Source organism: Hyperolius riggenbachi, chromosome 1 (assembly GCF_040937935.1).
Source record: "Hyperolius riggenbachi isolate aHypRig1 chromosome 1, aHypRig1.pri, whole genome shotgun sequence".
In the NCBI taxonomy this organism is placed as follows: domain Eukaryota; kingdom Metazoa; phylum Chordata; class Amphibia; order Anura; family Hyperoliidae; genus Hyperolius; species Hyperolius riggenbachi.
In genome coordinates, this window is record NC_090646.1 from 472,455,053 (window position 1) to 472,477,912 (window position 22,860).

Genomic DNA, 22,860 nt, shown 5'->3' on the forward strand with positions numbered 1-22,860 from the left:
GTCTTGTCAGATCTGACAATGTCAGAAACACCTGATCTGCTGCATGCTTGTTTGGGGTCTATGGCTAAAAGTATTATAGGCAGAGGATCAGCAGTATAGCCAGGCAACTGGTATTGCTTAAAAGGAAATAAATATGGAAGCCTCTATATACCTCTCACTATAGCTGTCATTTAAAAGGAAATATCAGGCAATTAACTCAAAATGAGATCTACTTGCCTGGGGCTTCCTCCAGCCTGTGGCAGCTTATGTGTCCCTCACTAAACTCCAAGCTGGTCTCCCGGGGCCCCTTCCATAGAAGCTGCTGACCTGCGAGGTCTTGCTGCGCGCGCTCATGTAGACGGGAGCATTCTCCACAGGCGCAGAAGTACTGTGCCTGCACACAAAGCTCCCAGCCACGGACCTCGCCGGGTCTGCTGCTGCTGCTGCAATGGAAGGGATCCCTGGACGCTGGAGCTGCAGCGAGGGACACATAAGCTGCCAGGGTACCACAGTGCAACTTTTCCTGCTCCAGCATCGGGAGAGGAAATGTGGGAGAGGAGTGGGTATTCAGAGGTGCCGCCTAATATATGGTAGCCAGAAGTGCCTCCCAATGCAAAGTAGTGAGCCCGCACTCCAGCCACACAATCTCCTTTCACCCACCTTAGCCTTCAAGTGTCTATGGCTGCAGTGCACACCACACTCTCATGTAACTCAGGGACGCCACCGGATCCATGAAAACAGGCATGCTGGGTATGAAGCAAGATGCACTGATGGAGCACATACATGCAAGTTTCTTCTCCACAGACTCTGCTTGTGAGGCTACAGAACAAGGGGCTCAGCATGTGTCTCCATGAGGCCTGCGGTGGCCCCCCTTATCACTGGATAGTCTCATAAGGCAGCCCATGCAACTGCATCTGGCCTTGTGGGGCTGTAATAAGGATGCCCACCCACCACAGGCCTCATGGAGACACCTGGTGAGCCCTGCTCTACAGGATAATATGTCCTTGAGCAGAGCTTCCCTATGGTAGTGGGGCCACTACTCACCAGAAATGTTGTCCCCGATTTCTTTATATAATGCCTGCACAGCTTCTGCCTTCTTATCCACTGTATAGTTCTGTAACAACACAATACAATTCCAAGTCAGACCTCAAGACTTGCATCTAATATCCGTGTAACAGAAAAGTTTCATCCAGAAGGCTACAAGATAAAAGATGTGCATTGTTTTGCAAAAAATATATAAAATTACTTCATTGGATAAACTGATGCAATGCAAAAAATGCTCTGCTCAGCCATGTATACAGAACTATCAGATGTGGTAAATACAAGACCACATAGTGAGTATAATCACAGACAGCCATCCAGATCCTAAATCAGCCATAGTCAACATACCAGAAGAAAACAATGTGCGCCTCTAACTTCATTTATTGGTTAAAAAAAAAAAAAGAAGTATCACAGCATAGAATAGCATGTTTCGGGTAAGTAAGTGCTAACACCACAGCGAATGAACACAGAAAACCAACTGCAAAAGTAAACCAGAAGGGGAGACACTGCAATTTAAGGGAGAGCCTTGGACTATTATATGAACTATCTCACGACTAGGTGTAAAAAAGGCAGCAAGAAGGTACCTTTTATCAATCTAGTGTGTCAAAAGGGATATAAAGTATGCAGAGACTGGTACATCCCACACAAGGAAACAGGATACTGGTGAAAATGCATTATTCAAACCCATTGGTTTTAAAGTCCTTAGTGTGTTAGTTTGGGATAGTGCCTACTGATGCAGTAACTTATTGGGGTTGATTCTGTTCTGACATGGAATAGTTTCCAGCAAACACCATGTGACGTCATTGACTTTGTGAGTCCCATTTACTCCCTAGATTTCCCTGGGATGTATGAGAGGCTAGAACGCCTATTCTCAGTCAGTCTTGTGCGTATCACCCATGAGGTTTGTCTGACATAGCCCAAATCACAAGGGCCCTTGACAAGACTAAGAACATTTTTTAAATTCACGTGTAGCAGTATCTTTTAGCAGTGGTTTAAACATAAATGGCTGTGTGTTGTTATTTTTATTGGACAGCAAATTTACTCTATTAGACAAGCTGTACTCTGACTACTTTACATTGTATCAAAGTGTCATATCTTCAGTATTGTCCCATGAAAAGCTATCACAACATATTTACAAAATGTGAGAGGTGTACTCACTTGTGTGAGATACTGTATACTTCAGTATCTCACAAGTACCTTAGGGTTTAATGTACAGCTGTGAATTATGTGTATGACCCTTGTTGGCACATGTAAACTGGACCTTTCCAAATAAAAAAAAAAAAAAAACTCAAGAAGAATCAGAGTATATATTTAAAAGCAACCTTAGTCTAAAGGTGGCCATACATGGTACGATTTTTCAATTAGATAATTTAGTTCGATTATTCAGTTAGATCGAATATAAAGATTTTTCCAGCATGTCCGATCATTTTTCCCGAAAAAAAACTGGATAATCGTTCGAATTTCTTGATCGAAAAAAAAATAAATTTTGAACTTTCATTCAATTCGATCATTTAGATCGAATAAATGGGAAAATCGAACGTTTTTATTGTACCGTGTATGGCCACCATTAGTGTGAGTTTTATTTTTCAAGTGCAAGACTCACCTTTGCATTTTGCATCCTCTGAATGAAAGTAGTGCAATGTATCTGTAACTCTTTAGCATCAGGTTTCTGAAGGGCTTTGAGGAAGTCTGTAAAATTACCCTTACCCAGGGAAAGAAGTCTGGAGCTCGAAAGAAGAGGCCCATAATCTGTAGAAAAATAATTTCATGAAATCTAGTTCCAACTTTCTGTACAATCTCATGAACACATTTCTGTAAAAGCATGTCATACTATTTTCCATAATGCAGTCCTAAAATAAGGTAATCAAAATTTATGTCAAGCCCAGCCTTGGCAACAAGCCAGTGGAGACGAGACCTGACAATGTTCAGAGAAGTGAAAGAAGTATTACTTTAGGGGTAGCGCAAGGCTGTTCCCTTAACCACAGCTTGCAATACTTCAGCCACAACTAGCAGTCTTTAGCTGATGGTCTGTTAGCTACCATGCAGATTCCTGTGCTGCATGGAGATCTGTCCTTCCCTATGGCAGTTACAACAATTCCTTATACCGGGGGTTCCCAAATTGGGTGCCACATCTCCCTGGTGCACCTCGGGCACCTACCAGGGTTGCCGCATCCCCATCCATTGTGCATTGCCATCAGGAAATGCAACCACACATTGATATACAATGCAGCTGCAGGTAACCTTTAGTCCCAGCAGCCGTGGTTAAAGTTGACCTCAGAGGAATCCGGGTGGAGTGATGGATCAATGCGCCTTTGCCTGGATAGGTAAGGAAATGTCGAGCTAATAGGGGTCACTTACAATCTGGACTGATTGCTGAGGTGATGCTGCATAATTAAAGGGGTTGTTAGTAACTGCAGTCCCCATATGGGGAAATGTCTATGTGCCCTAAAAGATTTACTCTTTATACTTTCGGGGGGGGGGGGGGGGAGGGGGGGTGCATTCCCTAATGGAGGGGTCACTGGTATTTTGGAGGGAGTAATGCTGCCTAATGTGGGAGTCACTGACTATTTGGAGGAGGGGTTGCTGGAGAGGTAGGTGGGGCAGTCATTAACTACTTGGAGGGGGGTGCCGCCATACACTGACACCAAACTGCATACTCTCATGATGCAATATCACACAGATTGCAATTAATTTACAACTGAGCTAGCCATACAGGCACTGATAGCAATGCAGAATATTAAATTATATTAAATATTCCAAAAGGCGGGAAGTAACTTTAGTGGCTGCTGACAAGGTGGGGGTGGGGGACTTGGGTGCACAGAACGGCTGTTGGGCCTATCGCTCTGTAATTCCTCACTTGCAGCTTTGCTGTTGATGTTGTAATTGGATTGGAATAAAGTGTATATTTTGGATTGGTGCCCACTATCTAAAAGTGATACAACCATTCCCCATTCTACCCACCTCAGTCTGTGAGTCCCTGCAAAGGAGATACATTAAATCTACCTGTACATAAAAATGTAATCTTTTTAAATGCATCGATAACTGAATTACACAAGATGTTTACACTGGTTACAACACAAATGTACTCAAATTGCCAGAAGTATGTATATCACAAACTACATAAAAAGCAATATAGTCACAGCAAAAGCTCAGAAGCTTATCATGATTCACAAGAAAGCAGGTGGGTGTTTGTCGCAGTCTCTCAGAGGAAGCTGAAATGAGTGACTAGTAATAATAGTAATTAAAGGACAACTGAAGAGAGAGGCATATGGAGGCTGCCATGTTTATTTCCTTTTAAGCAATACCAGTTGCCTGTCAGCCCTGCTGACCCTCTGCCGCTAATACTTTGGGCCATAGACCCTGAACAAGCATTCAGCAGACCAGACGTTTCTGACATTGTCAGATCTGACATATTAGCGGCATGCTTGTTTCTGGTGTAAAAAGAAGAGAGACCGAGAGCCCAATATAGTGTAGTATGTTGATAACAAATTAATACAATAAAACGTGACATGAGTATACTCACAAACATGGGTTACCACATAGGCAACCACTGTATCAGCAGGTGAGGAGATTAAACCTGTCCTCACTCAGGAATAAGAAGTCGCTCTCTGTAGATCGGAAAAAGGGGGTAGGTCACCCCTCCAAGGGTGGACACAATATAGCAATAAGGGAACAGAGGTGCCAGCAGGATAAAAGTGGCTAAAACATTTAAAATTTGCTTGGAGGAAGCGGTGGACTTACCTCCAGTAAGCAGACACAAAAGACTGTCTGTATAAATAGAAGTACATTTATTGAAAATTACCCCAAAAAGGTGCAACGCGTTTCGCAGGCAGCACCCGCTTCATCAGGCAGTAATATGGGGACAAACTGTTGACAAGAAACAAATAAACATTGCTATAGCAAATTCTGCATTGGGTATTAGATAACACATATGTGAGATTATAATAAAACAACATCTCCATGTATTGCGGGAAAAGAAATCGGTGGTAGTAGGATAGGATGACAACTGTAATATGCATCAGTTTGGAGATAAATCATGCTCCCAAAATGCACTAAAACATTGGTGCCTTCATAATTATATGAGAAGTAGCAAATTTGAGTGAACACTGGGGCAGAACTTTGTCATGCACTAAAAACGCCCCAAAGGTCAGTGTATTAAAAGTTACCATTGGAACGAATAGTTGCAATAATGCTAAAACCATTCCAAAATAACATATAAACAAAGGCTGAAAAACAGTGAATTTAATATGGTTGCAAGTGACATGACTATGTGTAGCGAGTGGGCAATGGGAGTAAAAGAAAAAAGAAGAATAGCAAATTTGCTACTTCTCATATAATTATGAAGGCACCAATGTTTTAGTGCATTTTGGGAGCATGATTTATCTCCAAACTGATGCATATTACAGTTGTCATCCTATCCTACTACCACCGATTTCTTTTCCCGCAATACATGGAGATGCGGTTTTATTATAATCTCACATATGTGTTATCTAATGCCCAATGCAGAATTTTCTATAGCAATGTATATTTGTCTCTTGTCAACAGTTTGTCCCCATATTACTGCCTGATGAAGCAGGCGCTGCCTGCGAAACGCGTTGCACCTTTTTGGGGTACTTTTCAATAAATGTACTTCTATTTATACAGTCTTTCGTGTCTGCTAACTGGAGGGTAAGTCCATCGCTTCCTCCAAGCGAATTTTAAAAGTTTTAGCCACTTTTATCCTGCTGGCGCCTCTGTTCCCTTATTGCTATATTGTTTCTGGTGTTATTCAGACACTTCTGCAGCCAAACAGACCAGCAGGGCTGCCAGGCAATTGGTATTGTTTAACCCCCTGGGCGGTATGATTTTTTTTCGGGTTTTAGGGTCTAAAAGCGGTGCAATTTTTTGCACCCTTTCAGACCCTAAAACCTGGAAAAAAATCATGCTGCCAGTGCCAGGGAGATCTGCAGTAGTTCTGCAATCACTCACCTCCCTGGCTCCAGCGCTGCAGTCATGCCTCCATCCTCCGGGTGGTGCTGCAACTGTAAAGCGAAATTGCGGGCTGTCGTCATGACGCCAGCCGGCGATCTCACCAGCAGTAGCAGAACCCCGGAGGAGAGGAATACGAATGGCGGCCGACGTCAGGATCCCCAGGGAGGTGTGTAAAACCGCCTGCTGCGCGCTATACTCTGCACAGACCCGACGGCTACCCCGAGCAGAGGTCGGGATTACCGCTCTGAGCCGCGGTTTTCCGCCCCGACCCTAGGTCGGGATTACCGCCAAGGAGGTTAAAAGTAAATAAACATGGCAGCCTCCATAGTCTTCTCACTTCAGTTGCCCTTTAAATTTCAGTTATCCAAAACAGATTACATAATGTAATTTATAATATTGCATGAATGGCTATTGGACGGTTTTTGGTAGAGTAGATAAATAAAATAGTAACTTACTGTTTGCAGTTTGGTCTTCATTTGGAAGGACGGCAGACTGACTTCTGTTTATATTACTGCTTTTATAAACTTCCTTTCCAATATAATGTTGGTGAGCTGTATCGCCATCAGACTTACATAGAAGATGTGCACTATGATGCCTGAAACTGAAAGAAGCATTCAATCAGCAGTGTTTACAAACGACCTGATCCAAATATACGTGTTCTTACAGAATGCTCTGGGGGGAGAATTCCGCATAGGTAAACAGCCTAGGCTAAGTTTCACTGGGAGGATGGGGCTTAGGAAGTGGTTCTGATGCTGACACCAGGAAAATTGACATAAAACTGGGTATCCAAAATAATGAATTTACTATAGCAGCTCAAGAGTAGGGATGATCACATATATGCAAATTATTCCAAGTTGATGCAAATGTATGCAAAATTCTTATGCAAATATATGCAGCTTGAAAATGGACCAATCAATTTAAACCTGGGTTTAAACTGATTAATCCATTTTCAAACTGCATACATTTGCATAAAAATTAGCATAATTTCAGATTTGCATCTCATTGATCATCCTTAAAGAGAACCTGTACTGAGTACAATTATTTAAAATAAACACATGAGGTAACTTCAAATGAACATTACATAGTTACCTTGCCATCAGTTCCTCTATGAAGCTCACCATTTTCTTCTTACAGTGATCCCTTCCAGTTCTGACAACATTTTGTCAGAACTGAAATATATCATTTGCTGCCAGTTACATATCAGTTGCTGTCAGTTACAGCTGAGAGGAGAACTGATGTGTCCATGTTTCCCTATGGCTCAAGTGGGTGATGTTACAGTTTAACAGTGTGCTGACCAGAAAGCTGTTATGGGGTAATAGCCATTTTCAAAATGGAGGACGGAGAATTCTATTGATCACAGTGGACAAACAGGACGCAGGAGAGGAAAAATAGATTGAGGAGTAGACTGCACGGGAGGCAAGTATGAGTTGTGTATGTTTATTTTGACTTTTAATTTTCAGTATAGGTTTTCTTTAAGGTGCATACACACATCAGACTATAGTCTTTGGAAAATGAAAGATCACAGACCAATCTTACCACCATGTAGTATGAGAGCCATACCTTCACAGTCTTTTCTATGGAGCTGAAATCCACATCAGAAAAAAATCTTTGCAAGATGCTGCACACACAGATGCTGTACAGACACAAAAGATCAGTATCTGCAAAAGATCTGTTCCTGCCAAAAATCCATTCCTGCAAATTGTAATGATAGTCTATGAGATCTGCAGATCATAACACACACACATGATTTAACTGACATTCATCTGTAGATCAAGCAATCATCCGCAGATCTGAAAATCCATCCTGGTGGATCTGCTCTGCAGATGAATGTCAGTTAAATCATGTGTGTATGATGATCTGCAGATCTCATAGACTATCATTGCAATTTGCAGGAATGGATTTTTGGCAGGAACAGATCTTTTGCAGCTACAGATCTTTTGAGTGTGTGCAGCATGTTTGTGTGTGCAGCATCTTGCAAATATTTTTTTCTGATGGGGAGTTCAGCTCCATAGAAAAGACTGTAAAGGTATAGCTTACCAAACACACAATTGGAGAAACTCACTCCCAAACAGTTCTCTGCTGCTTTATAAAGCCTGCAGGCTGCTTATAAGCCAATGAGAAATGCACACATATGTAACACCTAGCTTGCAGTGATTATTCAAACAGAAGCTGAGCAAGTCAGCCAGTCAGTTGGAGAGGGCTTCAGTTGCATATAGACAATGGCTATATGACCAGCAGGGGGCACCAGCGTGCAGGATATTCCCTCTCATCTGCCCCCCAGATGAGAGGGAATATCCTGCACGCTGGTGCCCCCTGCTGGTCATATAGCCATTGTCTATATGCAACTGAAGCCCTCTCCAACTGACTGGCTGACTTGCTCAGCTTCTGTTTGAATAATCACTGCAAGCTAGGTGTTACATATGTGTGCATTTCTCATTGGCTTATAAGCAGCCTGCAGGCTTTATAAAGCAGCAGAGAACTGTTTGGGAGTGAGTTTCTCCAATTGTGTGTTTGGTAAGTTGTAGAGCAGTAGGAGACAGGCCTTGGGGGTGGCAGCTCCAAGAGTTTGGCTGTGCTCACATATGGTGTTGGATGCTGGTTCTGGGGCCCCGGGCAGTGAGAGTTCCCGGGGCCCCAGGCTGGCTCATGCACCATTGTTTTTAAATTTTGTAAAGGTATGGCTCTCATACTACATGGAAGGTGGTAAGATTGGTCTGTGATCTTTCATTTTCCAAAGACTATAGTCTGATGTGTGTATGCACCTTTACTCGAGAGACTCTTGTAAGGAATCAGCAAGCTTCATATGATTTTCTTTTTCCTTTAAAAACTAATCAAAAGCTCCAGGTTCCTTGAATGGACTAGGATAGAAATGTGGATTTGGTTCACACCAAAAAACACTTGCGTATCCGCAAACACTAGCGTATCCGCAAACACTAGCGTTTTTTGAAGCGTTTTTTTAGATCGATTCCAGGCATGTGCAAAGTGGTTTTCTACATATGTCTAGCGTTTTGGTGTAGCAAATGTTATATTTTGTTACAGTAAAGCTGTAACTGAACAGCTTCTGTAACAAAAACACTTCGAAAATCGCTTTGATCTAGCGCTTTGGAGAGCGATTTTCCACTTTCCTACACTTAACAGAGGCAGAATCGCCTCAGAAAATCGGCAAAAATGCTGCAGTACCCAAGTTTGCGTTTGGGGAAAAAACGAACCGCTCTGGTGTGCACCATCCCATTTAAATACATTAGCCAAGCAGTTTTCAAACAGCAAGCGTTTTTAAAAATGATCAGAACCGCTCTTGGTGTGCGCCAGCCCTCACTCTGGATGTTAAGAGCAAAGGAGCAACCAGCAGGCTTAACTAGCTGGAGTGGGCAGGCCTTCAGCCCCCTTCTCCTAAACATTTATAAAACAGAGGGAGGGCCCTTCCTGCAATTCAGGGGTCATAATATTGGAATCTTTCTTTTTTTTTCTTTAGCATGAGTACAAGGCACACAATCCTACCCTTCAAGACTGTTCAACAATTTTCTTTAGCCATGTTTGGGCCTCTCCTTTCCAATATAATTTGCTACAAAATAAAACTTCATTATCGCTTAAAAGTAAATGCAATGAACTTGAATCAGTGATGTTCATTTTTTGTAATTTAAAGGACCACTCCAGCAAAAAATAGTAAGCAGTTAAAATAAGAACTGACAGGCTTTGGACTAGCCCATCTCCTCATGGGCGATTCTCACGTTTTTCTGCTAAAATTGTTAGATACCAGCCAGCCCCCCTACTCACTTGCACAATCTTTGGCAGTTGGACTAAGCATGCTCTCAATACTCTCAACAACAAAGAAAACCATGAGATTCTCCCATGAGGAGATGGACTGGTCCAAAACCTGTCAGCTCTGTCAGATTTTAACTACTCACTTTTTCGCTGGAGTTGTCCTTTCAGGCTAGTTTCACAGTGGGATGTTAAAGTCCCACGTTACAGCAGCCAGTAACACAGCCTAACTTACAGCATTGTAAAATCAATCAATCTGTTCACAGTGCACACGTCGCGTTACATAGTTTAAACAAAGTGCTGCATGCTGTACACTATACTGGGCTAAGCCACGTTAGACTGTTTGCACATGCTCAGTAATGTTGGAGGCGGCCAGCCACATGGCTAATTAATATTAACTGCACTGTGGAGACTCGTGGTGGGACTGTAGTGATGTCCGGATCATGAACGAATCGTTCATTTGATCTGGATCTTTTTTGTGAGTCGAATCATCCGGATCACCACAATGAAAGATTAGTGGATGTCTGTCTGGAAGGAACAGGAACATACAGAATGTACAGTGCAGGGAAAGTCCTGTCCTGCTAGTCATTTCACCCAGTCTGCTTCCCTAGTAAAATGATTCAAATGATTTGGTTCAAAGATCCGGATCTTTTCAATGATCCGATTCAAATGATCCAAATCCTTAAAAAGATCCGGACTTCCTATCACTAACCTGGAGCAGCTGCTTTGAGAGCTGCACAACGCAGCTCAATCTGACGTCCACCTCCAACACCACCATGCATTGCTTTAGGGGCACGTTATGCGACCATAACGTCCCCTAAAACGCAACGTCTTGGTGGGAAAGTAGCCTAAGCGTTAAACAATTACCTGTTTCATTTTGCAGCCAGCTACATATATTTCCAAAACTGACTTTGTAATGCTGGGAAATACATGATGAGTTTTTGGGCAGATTAACTGGACACTCAATTTTCTGATTGGCTTCCATTCACTTCTATGAGGAAATCGATCAGAAAAACTATTGAAGTCAGATTGGACCCGTCAGAAATTATCTATCGAGCTATCTATCTGCCAAAAAAAAACACTCATTGTGTATTCCCGTACTATAGACCATGCAAATATTTTCCTCTTCCTGCATGAGTAACAATGCAGAACAGTAACAATTGCTATTACCCTTCCCCCATCCTCAAATACACACATGCACTTATTAAATGATTGGCAGCAGCTTTATAGGACAACTGAAGTGAGAAGAATATGGAGGCTGTCACATTTATTTCCTTTTAAACAATACCAGTTGCCTGGCAGCCCTGCTGATCTATTTGGCTGCAGTAGTGTCTGAATTACACACCTGAAACAAGCATGCAGTGAATCTTGTCAGATCTGACAATGCCAGAAAAGCTTGATCTGCTGCATGCTTGTTCAGGGTCTATGGCTAAAAGTATAATGCTAGGTACACACAATACAATTTTCTGACAGATTTACTGTCAGGTCAACTATTTCCAACAGGTCCTATCTGATTTCTGATCAATTTTCCATTCACTTCTATGGAAAGTTGATCAGAACATCAATCCGAAATCAGATCGGACCTGTTGGAAATAGTTGATCTGACAGTAAATCTGTCAGAAAATTTATTGTGTGTACCCAAGCATTGGAGGCAGAGGATCAGCAGGATTGCCAGGCCACCGGTATTGCTTAAAAGGAAATAAATGTTGCAGCCTCCATATAACTGTCGCTTTAATTTTTGATATTCATTTTAACAATGTTTAGATGTCAACTTGAAGGGTTTTCTAATTTCTGACCAAAAATGGAGTTTCACTTTTACAAACTATGGCCAGTTATATTGCAAGTGTGAGGAAAAAAATGTTACAGAACTATTTGATTCATTCCATGAGTGGACTTGCGCCTCCCACTAAACTGGTTCCATCAAGCCTGATAAACTAAATAACCTTCCCTGGATTTTACCCGATACGATATATGGACTCTGTAAGGCCTCTTGCACACTGCAAGCAATTCAGATTCAGATTCCGCTTTTTAATCTGTTTTTACTTCCGATTCAGATTCAAATTTGCAGTTTGCTCCTTGCACACTGCAAATCTGAATCTGAATCGGAGGTAAAAACTGATTAAAAAGCGGAATCTGAATCTGAATTGCTTGCAGTGTGCAAGAGGCCTAAAACTGTATGACCTTCATAAAAAGAACGCAAATCATGTGGGCAGAATTGATAAAATATGCAAACAGGTAACCTACGTTATAGTCTGAGGATGCAAAGTACTGTGTGATTATATGAAGCTAGGTGACAAACATTGCTGTTCAAACAGCTGAACAGCAACTCTATGGAAAGAAGCAATTCTAGACATTCGTGCTGCAGATATGCACACTACAAGGAGACATTGTAGTCATGGCCGGATTTCTGGCAAGGCCACATAGGCCATGGCCTAGGGCACCAGATAAACAAGGGGCGGCCTGCAGACAGTGGGCATTATTTGCAGGGCATTATTTGCAAGTGTCCAAACAAATGAAAGTGGTCAAGATAATTGCACTATTAGTACCAGCTGGCATCTGCCTGTGCTGTGCTACAGGCAGCTGCAGTCCGTTAACCAAACGTTTGTGAACAGTGTGTGACTAGCAAAAAGCCAGACCTTGTCCAATGACATAGCAGCAGCTCCAGGCAGTTACAGAAGGCCGGGTCTCACACACTTGGTGTGGGGGATGAAGGGGCCAGGGGCAGCACCAGCAAATAGTACAGAATACAGAAGGCAGCCTCTCACAGACAGTACCCATTTCTTAATTATTGATTGGCCAGCGCTGTTACCCTGGAGACAGCAGTGGGTACAGGACTCACTTTTACGTGTTGCTGACCCCACCCAATGTCCAATTGTGAGCCACTTTTGACTATGTGTGTGTGGTGGAAGGCTCCCACCACGCCCATCGCTTGATTGACCAGTTCCCCCGTGTGACATGATTGATTCACTTCACGTTGCCATGGAGACCTCAGCACTAGCCCCAATAGTGGACACCATCGGCCCAAAAATTTTTGGATTGGTGTGTGTGGAGAGAGGTGGTAGGATACGGTTTCGGTTGGGGCGGCTGGTTATAGTCGGCCTTGGGCGGTAAGAAGTACAAATCCGGCCCTGATTGTAGTATCTAGCTGTGCTTAGAGATGTGGTATTTATTCAGTAGAACACAATGACTACATACAAAACATTCCACCAATAGAAGCAGTTAGGAAGAGTCTGCATGTTATATAATACAAATAATAATAATAATATAATGTAGAAAACAGTAATTTGGTTGCAGGAATAGCACTAACCCATTTTTAAGGGGCTGAGTCTGCTGTCTCTTCTGGATCCAGCATCGGGAGCAATAGCCATGCCAGGCTGGGTTCCCATAGAACCCACAATTCTTTCTGCACATCTCTGGTTTATAGAGAAGACCTTGGAATTGGAGAGGTACATAGTCATTGGGAAGACTGGTGAGCTTCTGTTCCTGATGTAACGGCACAAGATCCTGCCCTGGTGACACAGAACTCATAATCTGCAAGAAGGGAAAAAGCACAACACACTTAATCATGTCGCTTCAGTAAACTAAAATTCACTATTCCTTCAATTGCTCATGTACTGTATGTATGGCTTATATGCCAGAGGATCTTAATACCGCATGCAGCTATTAATTACATTGGCCTCAATTCACTAAGGGTTGTTTGGGAAATAAAATATATGTTTCTAAATCCATCAAGATTTTCTGACATGCAGCAGTAGTTTGGACGTCTTCGGAACAAAAGTGTCTGGTAACCCAGCAGCCTCTTCCCCAGTTGGTGGGAGGAAGGTGGTGGCTGACCTTACCTCGGTGGTGCTGGCTGACAAGGATGCGCTGGGGGTCAGTGATGGCTGCAGGGCCTTTGTGGCCATGACTGCTGGCGAGATTTCTGGGGGAGAGCGGGGGCTGCCAGGTGCCATGACCTCATATCCAGTCGGTACCTTCCTGCACTGCAGCAATGTAGCCTTCGGCATCCCCCTCCATGCTGCATGTGTGTTTTGATGGAAGGCAGTGCAGGGCCAGTAAGAGGCAGCATGGAGCCAGACACCCGGGTTACAAGATGGCAGACATCACGCTGCTTGTTTACTCTGATGTCCCCCCTCCTATTGACTGTCTCCTTTGAGGGTAACATTTGACCACGGGCAGCAAGGATCAATATATCTTACCTTTTCTGTTCCAGCGGTGATTGCAGTACCCTCCAGCAGTACCGATGCCCTACTTTCCATGTGCACCACTGCCATCCAGGGAGTGCTTTTAAAAATAAAAGGAATGCCTCAGAGTCCACACATAAGGAGATGGTCTAGTTCAAAACTTGTTAAATTTTTATTACCATTGTAAGTGACAGTGGGACAAATGTACATCTTACATGAATGCATATGCATGGATTTCAAATTTAAAGCCCCATCTACACGATACGATTATTTGTACGATTCGATTACGATTCTATTTACGATCTGATTAAATCCAACATGTCCGATTGGGATTCGATTAAATTCAATTCGCCATTGTTTTGCAATGGCAAATCGAATTGAATCGAATCCCGATCGGACATGTTGGATTTAATCAGATCGTAAATAGAATCGTAATCGAATCGTACAAATAATCGTATCGTGTAGATGGGGCTTTAAATTTGAAATCCACGCATATGCATTCATGTAAGATGTACATTTGTCCCACTGTCACTTACAGTAGGTAATAAAAAGCTAACAAGTTTTGAATCAATGCAGAGATCATTGTGAGAAAACCGGCATGGGCATCTACTTCCACAGTGGGCCAGGCAAGTATTCACACGCCTGATGATATTTTTTTCATATAGCATGCACAGTTGCCAAATAAATCTTCCTCGACACGCACACTTCCTGAAAATGGGCTTTAAAGAAACACTGGAGTGAAAAAATGTATGATATAATGAATTGGTTGTTTAGTACAGCTATGAAATAAAACATCAGGAGCACAGACATAAGTCTAATATTGTTTACAGTACAGGAAGAGTTAAGAAACTCCAATTATCTATGCAAAAGAGCCGCTGAGCTCCACGACTTCCAAAGTCGCAGACATCTCTGTCTTCTAAAGCTTATTATCACAAGTGTCAGTCACTGTATTGTTTTTTTCCCTGCAGCGGACAGTTCGAAAGTTCACTAGCCTGCTCTGTAAAATCATTTAGAGTGCTGAATAGTGTGTAAAACGCAAATATTAGAGAATGATGCAAGGTTATAAAAAAACTATATAACTGAAAATAAAAATATGAGAATATTTTCTTTGCTACTAATGTTCTAGTAATTATCCGAACTACACAACCAAATAATACATGTTTTTACCGCTTCAGTGTCTCTTTAATGAGGAGTTCTGCTTTTATTATTTGAGAGACTTGGCAGCTCTGTCACTCTTATGCTGGGAATACACGGTTCGTTTTTGCCTTCGTTTAAACCTTCGATTCGTTCGGTAAACGAATCGAGTGTTGAAAACGTATGTGAAAATAGTCATAATCTCATTATAGTTTCGATTAATAGACCCCAAAAACGAACGACTAGTGATCGAACATGTTTGATATTATCTCTCTTTATCCATCTAATCGAGCCATTGGTAGGCTTGATGGCTGTTCAGATCGATTATATATTCGTTTATGCTAGTCCGTCCCTGTAAAAAGGGATTTTCGTTTCGTTTCTTTGCAGCCTTCGATCATTGGAAAAACGAAACCATCAGAATCGAAAAAAAAAACGAAACCGTGGGTGGTGATATTAACCGTATGACCGATTATTTCGGGATCGAAAAGGACAAAAGGCACAATCGAAACGAAGGTTTAAACGAAGGCAAAAACGAACCGTGTATTCCCAGCATTACTGTTGCATCAGATTGTGAGTTTTCCCTCATTTCTCATCCTCAGATACACAGAGAATAGGAATCTTCCCAAGTGGTATAGAGGCTGCAATAAAACTGTAATTCACAGGGGGAGGGTTTAGAACCAGTTTTGCATGACAAGGGTCACATGTTGTTCTTGAAATTCCCTCATCACACAATAATTCCCCAGGCTTATCACTGCAGTTCTGGCCTAGCACCAGGGACACATGAGAAAAACAAAGCAAAGAGCACCAGTAGTGAATCAACAATTATATGAGTGCCTGCTGTGTCTTTCTGTACATCACTGCTCTCTGGATTTTACTTAGAAATAAACTAATAAGCTGGCCAAACACATAGATTTCCACCCAATGTTCCAAAATGATTAATTCCTTTCTGGAAAGAATAGATTCAGAAGGAATCGATTCCTATCACACACTGCACATCAATTTCCAATGCAGTCCAGCAGGAATCTATTGAAAATCGATTGAACTGCAGCATTGCACTGTTCAATGCAGTCCAAAGCTAATGTTCTTGCCCCGCCCCCAATTGTTTTACATTTTCCTTCCTGTCCGATCGATACTTTCAATCGATCTGACATTTTGGGGAATTGACTCCCAGCAGATGAATCCAGTCTGCAAGGAATCAAATGAGAAAATTAATGAGTGTATGGGCACTTTTAGAGAAGAGAGAAATGTTCCAGTAACTGCGTTAAACAATAACATTCTGCCATTGCACTGACTACAACTAAAAACACACTGTTGGTTGATGCAGCTTTTTGTTTTAGTAAACCGTTTTGCTTTTATGGGCTCGTTTCCATGTAGCACGCTTTCAGGCACGCTTATGGAAACGCGATCACAGGGGCAGCAGACAGTGCATAGATTGCTGAATCGCCACGCATGGTTTCCTGCATTTCGAGGTGCTTCAGCCCCGCGAACCCATCCCATAATGAATGGGATAGGAAGCTCCGCCCCTGCCGGGAATGATGCACGGGCTCTGCGCTGCATAGAAATGAAGCCTAACCCTTTGCGGACCGACGTAGTTTAAATCTACGTCATGCTTGTGGCTGTAAGCCTCTGACACGACGTAGATTTCACACTATGCGGTCCGTGCGTTCCCACCGCGATTGTGCGCACACGGGACCGGAAATCAAGCTATCAATTGACAGCGTAATCTCCTGGCATTAATCAGGAGCCGTGCCGAGTGGCTCCTGATCACTACGATCGCAGGTGATTGTAGTGATCAATTTGTAAACAAGCTTTACTCACGTTCTGCATACCACCAAGGATCGCAGCTCCTGACCGTTCCTGGCATCCAGCCCTGTACTGACAAAGTATGGGTCCTGGCTTTATGATGTGTCAGTACGGGGCTGGCTGCCGTAATTGCCAGTCACAGCTGCTCGCCGCTGGAGAGAGGAGGAAGCCGAGTTATACTGCTCCCGATCTCTGCAGTGGGAAGGGGTGAGGGGGAGAAAAGAAGGGGGACACTAGACCCCCAGAGGGGAAATTTAGGGAATGGAGACCACTAGATCACCAGGGTTATACAGTGAAGGGCAGGGGGCCAGAGTGGTCAGTCCTAAATGGGTTAAAACAGTACATATTTTCTTATGCCTCAAATCTAAAGCTACACACAGTAGGGGAGATTAAGCAGTTCTGCAGGGAGCGGAGAAGCTAGTCTGTAGAGTGACTGCCAATCACTAAAACCATTTCAGTCCCCCCAAAATATTAAATGTATATGAGACTTAAGAACTTCTAAAACATCAGAACAACACTGTGTAAAAGTAAAAGCAGCATGTACTGAGACTCCTCCATAATATACGTGTCTCTTTTGACACAAGGATGAAAACATTCAGGAATGTGTACAAATACAGGTTCTCAGGCTGCTACAACTTGACATATTTCAGTTCAAACGTTGGGGCCATTTACGTCAAACCACTTAATACAGCCTGCCACTGGGTTTAACAATAGTCTTTCATAGTATTACTATTGTAAGGCACAGCAGGAGGATAATGACTCTTTGAAACCAGGAAGGAAAAAGTGATCTATGAATATACTTTAGACCTAATCCTTTCTAAATATACGGACAATTCCACATTTAACATACTCAACTATGTACAGTATTTTCCCACATACAAGAAATGCGACACAAAATATATTTCTACTCAAAGCCTATGCAGGACAGGAAGGTCAGATTTTTTTTTTCCCTTTAGTACCTTGACTGTACAGCCCATTCTATATGATACTGCTTGAGCAGTTACATAGAACAGCCAATCGGGTTTCACCTAATCGAAGAAGGAACTTAACTGATTGCTTACATTTTGCTCCTGTTTTCTTGGTACCAGTATTAAAAATGCCCCTGTGGATTCAAACGCCCTGACCTGCACACTTGATTGAAGTGTCTTAGGCCACATACACACATCAGACCATAGTCTTTGGAAAATGAAAGATCACAGACCAATTTTACCCCCTTCCATGTAGTATGAGAGCCATACCTACACAGTCTATTCTATGGAGCTGAACTCCACATCAGATAGAAATCTTTGCAAGATGCTGCACACAAACATGCTGTAGACATTGAAAAGATCAGTATCTGCAAAAGATCTGTTCCTGCAAAATGCATTCATAGTCTATGAGATCTGCAGATCATCATACACACCTTGTTTAACTGACATTCATTTGCAGATCAGACAATCGTTTGCCGATCTGAAAATCCATCCTGGTGGATCTGATCTGCAGATGAATGTCTGTTAAACAAGGTGTGTATGATGATCTGCAGATCTCATAGACTATGAATGCAATTTGCAGGAACAGATCTTTGGCAGGAACAGATCTTTTGCAGATACTGATCTTTTGTGTCTGTACAGCATCTGTGTGTGCAGCATCTTGCAAAGATTTTTTTTCTGATGGGGAGTTCCGCTCCATAGAAAAGACTGTGAAGGTATGGCTCTCATACTACATGGAAGGGGGTAAAACTGGTCTGTGATCTTTCATTTTCCAAAGACTATGGTCTGATGTGTGTATGAACCTTTAGGCAGGGAGTCTGTGGAAAATGGCTGTTTTTCCACAGACCATTAATTTTATCTTGGCACATTTGACTTACAGCAGCTGACTGTTGGCGATAGGGAATTGCACATGGGGTGCAAAAAAAAAACAAAAAAACAACCATTACCCCCACTTTGTTGCAAATCTCCACAGGAGAAACAGGCAAAGGATACCGCTCCACTGTACCGTGGCAGACAGTGCAGGAACACAGGCAGCCGGGCCCAGGTAATCAGGATAAGAAAGGAAGGAAGGTCCGCACCAATGTCTCCAAAATCGATGAATCGATATATTTATTGAGGACGTATCCAGACACACGTCAAGTGTTTTCTGTGTGTCTGGATACGTCCTCAATAAATATATCCAAATCTCCACAGGGAAGCATGAAAATGCATGTGAATCTTGCAAATGTGACCCCTGCCTAAGCCATTGGAAGAAGCAGACAGGCAGGGGTGGAATTAATTCTAAAACAGTCATAAGCAGTAGATATTTTATCAGTGAAATTGTAACATTTGACAAAATAGCAAATTTTGATTTCCGAGAAACCAGAATTTGCAAGAACTTACCATATTTGTAATGTTAAAGGGATCTAATCAAATTCAGAAGCTGACAATTTTTTTAACTGACAAACTGGTACATACTGCCGGCTAATTAAAACGCAACTCTCAAATCTGATCAGCCCCTTGCAATGGCACCCAGAGTTTTGTTCTTGCAGATACAACATTTTTATTTTTTCAAATTTTATGACCATCACTACAGTACTTAGGGCCAGAGCCCATTGATGCAGTTGTACTCGTTTTTCAGTTACAAATCAATGTTAGAGATGCTGAAAAGCGTACAGAAGCGGATACAACTGCGTCAGTGGGCTCAGGCCCTTAGCGTTATGAGAAGCTTACTGTAAATTAGCTTGGGTCATTGAGAGGCTCAAGTGCAGCGCTTGACATAACCAGGTGTTCACACATTCTATTTCACCTTGGTGCCACCCTGGTATAATTCCCAAAACTCCAAGTAGCACTTTGTCAAATTTCCAAGTTTTCATAGAATACGTGCTGAATATGAACTTTGTCTGCAAATCATAATTTCATGCGATATTACTGCTCCCCCACCTAACCAGACATCCTATGGAACAAGCAGAAATGGGGGAGGAGGGTATAGTCGGCTGAGGTGCCTATAGCTGTAATCGGTGCAGTGTCAGGACTATGACCCAAGTGCCCATAGCCATGGGGCTATTACTGCTCCCTCACCTGACCAGAATGGAGCATGGTACAATCTGGTGATGCATGGGAACGGTACTAGCGCCGGAACTATGGGTGCTCATGTCACACAGTCCTGCTGCTGTACTAATTGCAGCTAGAGGCACTCAGCTGAGCGACCCACATCTTCCATTTGTCTGCTTGCCCCATAGTATTTGTGGTCAGGCAGGGGAGCAGTTATTATGGGGGCTTGAGTCACAGTCCTTCCGGCTTCCAATGCACTAATTGCGACTTTAGGTGCTTTACAATGCAGCTATTTGCATTTGAAATATATCAGTGTATTCCTAATTGTCACGATACAGGGTTACCAGCAAAGGTTCTTCAGATGATACTGAATTGGTACGCCATATTTACCCAGCAAGTGCCAATATAGACAGTGCCTGCATTGTGGTCTATACTATAGACTCTATAGCACTGCCATAATTACCACACAGGCCCGCACACCATGATTGCCTGCTTCATGTGGAAAGATCCAGAATGAGCAAACACTGCTAGAGATGGCGCATGATTCTGTCCCTGCTTACACCTCTAGAAAGTGTCCTGAGAGTACCTGGCTTGTGCCTGCCATTTCATTTAGTTATTTATATACAATACCAAAACATTGCATTCCGCTGCAACGGACAATATAATTGCATCGCAACGGTCCAGCAGGTTCTGTTGGAATAATGCACAGCATGCAGTGTATTTACCAGACAACATGTGCGTTTACAATGGCAGTGAAGCATGCTTTCAATGTATTGTATGCGTCACTGTATGCATTATAGCTCACTCCTAACATGCGATGTGACTTTTCACCAGTGTATAGTGCAAAAAGTAGCCTTACCCCTTTTTTAGGGCCATTTCACGCTACAAACTGCAGCAAAATCACGGCATCCCTTTCATTTTTTGTTATGTCCAAACTTCTCCAATCCCTTTTCCGCTGGCTCTATGTGCGGAACTATTGGATGTCACACACTTCACTTGAAATATCTGTCCTGCTTTCCATTTGTCATTGTACATAGTAAATGGCCATTATTGCTCTGCTCCCCTCCATCTCAGCTATAGCAGAGTAGCATGTCTGTACAGTGCTTTTAGACTGCGGGGAGCGAGGTATACAAAATACTGGGCACATTAATGTTTCAGCTGACCACTGTATATGTTTACATGTTACAACAAAGTCGCAAGATACAGGAGCACTCAACCCTTGCCTGGGTAATGTCAGAACACAATGGGCTCTATTTGAATCGGAAAAAATCGTGGAGGTAAAATACCGCAGCGGTATTTTAGACTTCTGGGTGGTAATTCATAAAAATCTTGCCAGCTGCGATGCAAGAGCGGAGATCTCCCGCTGAAGGCTGGCGGTAAGCTGTCGGAAGGCATGCGGAAACACTTACGCCGGCAGAGTCCCTCTGTGCGCTGCTCTCTCTGGGAGGTCTGTCCCATTCACTTGTATGTAATCCGCAAAATCAGAGGAAGCGGTATTTCCCGTCCACATACCACCTCCTCTAATCTTTATGAATGGCCATTTTGTTGCTTTTTTCTAGATAAATCTAGAAAAACACTGCATAAGGCGGAAATTTCTCGCTCTGCTGGGGGATTGTAGATTTTCATGCGGGAACAGCTTTCATGAATGCCCACTTTGCTAAATGGTCGGGAAAGTCCGCTGTTTTGAGCAGAAAACTTGCGGTAAAGTTTTATGAATAGAGCCCAATATGCCTGCTGACTGTAAGGCCCCGTTCACACTTACGTTTTGGCAAATAAACGGACCGGATCCTGACCTGATCAGAACCGTACGGTTCCAATCCGGATCCGGTCCGTTTCTATCAGGCATGCATCAGGCTGCCATCCAGATCCGTGGGCAAAAAATAGCGAAATTAAAAAAAAAAAATTGTTGGGGGTCAACAGAAGGTGCACCTGGTGCACCTGTAGAATCAGGTTCCTCCGCTGTAGGCCTCACCTCCACCTCCGACATTCTGCCAAACAGCTCCAGCACGTCTGTCACTGCTGCTCTACTCCAGACATGCTTGGCCCATGTGTCCCCATCCGAAATGGCTGCTTGCATACGCATAGGAAGTGGGGTAGAACGTCAGGTTTTTGTAGGCAGTGTGTTCTGTGCCTTCCGTTCCCCATTGGTTTCTGTGTTCCTGATGGTGCTGTGAGGCTCAGGTCCGGCTCCGGTCCGGGTGCGTGGGCCGGAGATGAAAAATAGCGCATGTTGGAAAAGAGTCTGGATCCGATCCGGCTCCGTACTGTACGGAACGGACACGTGTGAATGTCCACATAGACTTTACATTGCTAAGCGGAACGTACGTTCCGTTTGTACAGTATGCGGTCCGGATCAGATCCGGAAAATCCGGATAGCGAACGCTAATGTGAACCGGGCCTAAAGGTGGCCATTAACAATACAATCCCACAGATGGAAAAAATTGTTTGAACCCGCTAACGGTCAAAAACCCACTACCGAATTCAATAAGATTAATGGAATCGATCTGATTTTGGCATTGACCCCATCAATCTGATTGGATTAGTTAACGGGTTTGCATTTGTTAGGGGTCATGACCAAACGATCATAACGATGAGCAGAAATGATTGATCGTCCATGGGATTGTATCGTTAATGACCACCTTTAATTAGCAGTAGTGTGACTGCAGCCATTGTGAACATTTGGGTTAGAATGTGTACATTCCCCATAAGTTTGTTAATGAACAAATACACATGGTGTCTGGGAAAACAAAACAAAAAAACGCTCTGCAGTCAGGGTTTTTTTCCCACACACACAAAAAAAAAAAAAGGAGCAAACCCATGGTCACCTCTTGCCTGCGTCAATGTGGTTGCTACCACTAATTAGTAAGAAATAAGGGGCCCAGCGGGTAACACTATCCATGCCACCAACCGAAGGTTCACTAATAGTGGGCCGCAGGCAAAGGTTTTGGTGAACAATTTTAGAACAGGATTTCCCAATGGGTGCCCAT

The 22,860-nt window shown here is 43.0% G+C and overlaps 1 protein-coding gene across 5 annotated transcripts in view; it reads right to left on the reverse strand.

The window, feature by feature from the left end:
* LOC137521529 (rab5 GDP/GTP exchange factor-like) overlaps nt 1-22,860 on the reverse strand; it is a 40,821-nt gene that overhangs the window by 16,963 nt on the left and 998 nt on the right. For all 5 annotated transcript variants that reach the window (XM_068240915.1, XM_068240938.1, XM_068240906.1 and 2 more), the window contains exons 2-5: nt 13,058-13,281; nt 6,447-6,592; nt 2,624-2,769; nt 1,024-1,093 (exon numbers count right to left, since the gene is read on the reverse strand). In XM_068240915.1, coding sequence (XP_068097016.1) covers nt 1,024-1,093; nt 2,624-2,769; nt 6,447-6,592; nt 13,058-13,278 — 583 coding nt within the window. In that variant the 5' untranslated portion in view covers nt 13,279-13,281. The remainder of the gene's footprint in view (nt 1-1,023; nt 1,094-2,623; nt 2,770-6,446; nt 6,593-13,057; nt 13,282-22,860) is intronic.